This window comes from Rhea americana, unplaced genomic scaffold (assembly GCF_003343005.1).
Source record: "Rhea americana isolate MKP2758 unplaced genomic scaffold, rheAme1 scaffold_363, whole genome shotgun sequence".
Taxonomy (NCBI): domain Eukaryota; kingdom Metazoa; phylum Chordata; class Aves; order Rheiformes; family Rheidae; genus Rhea; species Rhea americana.
This window is the reverse complement of record NW_028186494.1, coordinates 373378-374177: the sequence shown is the minus strand read 5'-3', so window position 1 is coordinate 374177 and position 800 is coordinate 373378. Positions and strand designations below refer to the sequence as shown.

At 33.8% G+C, this 800-nt stretch overlaps 1 protein-coding gene across 1 annotated transcript in view; it reads left to right on the top strand.

Annotated features, from left to right (window-relative positions):
* Window positions 1–800, top strand: part of POLR1F (RNA polymerase I subunit F) — a 3519-nt gene extending 2719 nt beyond the window's left edge. The window contains exon 4 of the mRNA XM_085312431.1: window positions 337–800. Within this exon, the coding sequence (XP_085168557.1) occupies window positions 337–727 (391 nt within the window). The 3' untranslated portion in view covers window positions 728–800. The remainder of the gene's footprint in view (window positions 1–336) is intronic.

The window sequence follows — 800 nt, the reverse complement described above, 5'->3', positions numbered from 1 at the left end:
GCAAGTTTGTAAGTAACTTAAAAAAAAAAAAAAGTACTGCGTAGGGTGGAAGTATGTATAAGTATATAATTTGTGAGTTACTGGATAAATAGCAGAAGGAAAAAAAAAGTATCAAAATGATATTGATTCCGCAATCAGAAATAGCTAATGCAAATTAAGCTGAAAGTATTAACTGTCTTTAAGTTTTGTAACTAGAATATCACATTCTCCACTTGTTTGTAGCAAACTTCTTACRTGTCTGGTGGAAATCCTGTGTTTTAGCACAGCTTGATATTTCACTGTGCAAGCTGCCCTTAAATGTCTCTATTTTGGCTTATTTTCTATATTTCTCTACAGCTTGCAACCCAAAAGATCCAAGGTGGTTACTGATGATACAACTGGGGATGAAATTCAAGAGCTCGAACACAACAAAAATGGTTTGATTCTCTCTAGGGGAGAAAATGTCACAGAGGAGCCTCTGGATGATACAGATAATACTGTGAGGGAAAATACAGGAGAGCAAATGGTTGATGCTGTGAATAGAATATATGAGGATAAAAACAAGAAGAAGAAAAAGAAAAAGCATAAGCAGGAAGAACAAGAGCATGTATTGCCTACCAGTGACTCTAGTGGTTATCAAAGTGACCATAAGTCCAAAAAAAAGAAAAGGAAGCATTGTGATGAAGCTGAAGAAATACARTTATCTCAAATGTTAAAAGAACCCAAAGCTAAAAAGAGAAAGGACTAAATTCTGAAGTGCCTTTCTTGAATAAGATTTCAGACATTTTTGGTAAACTTCAAATAAAACCATATTTTCAAAA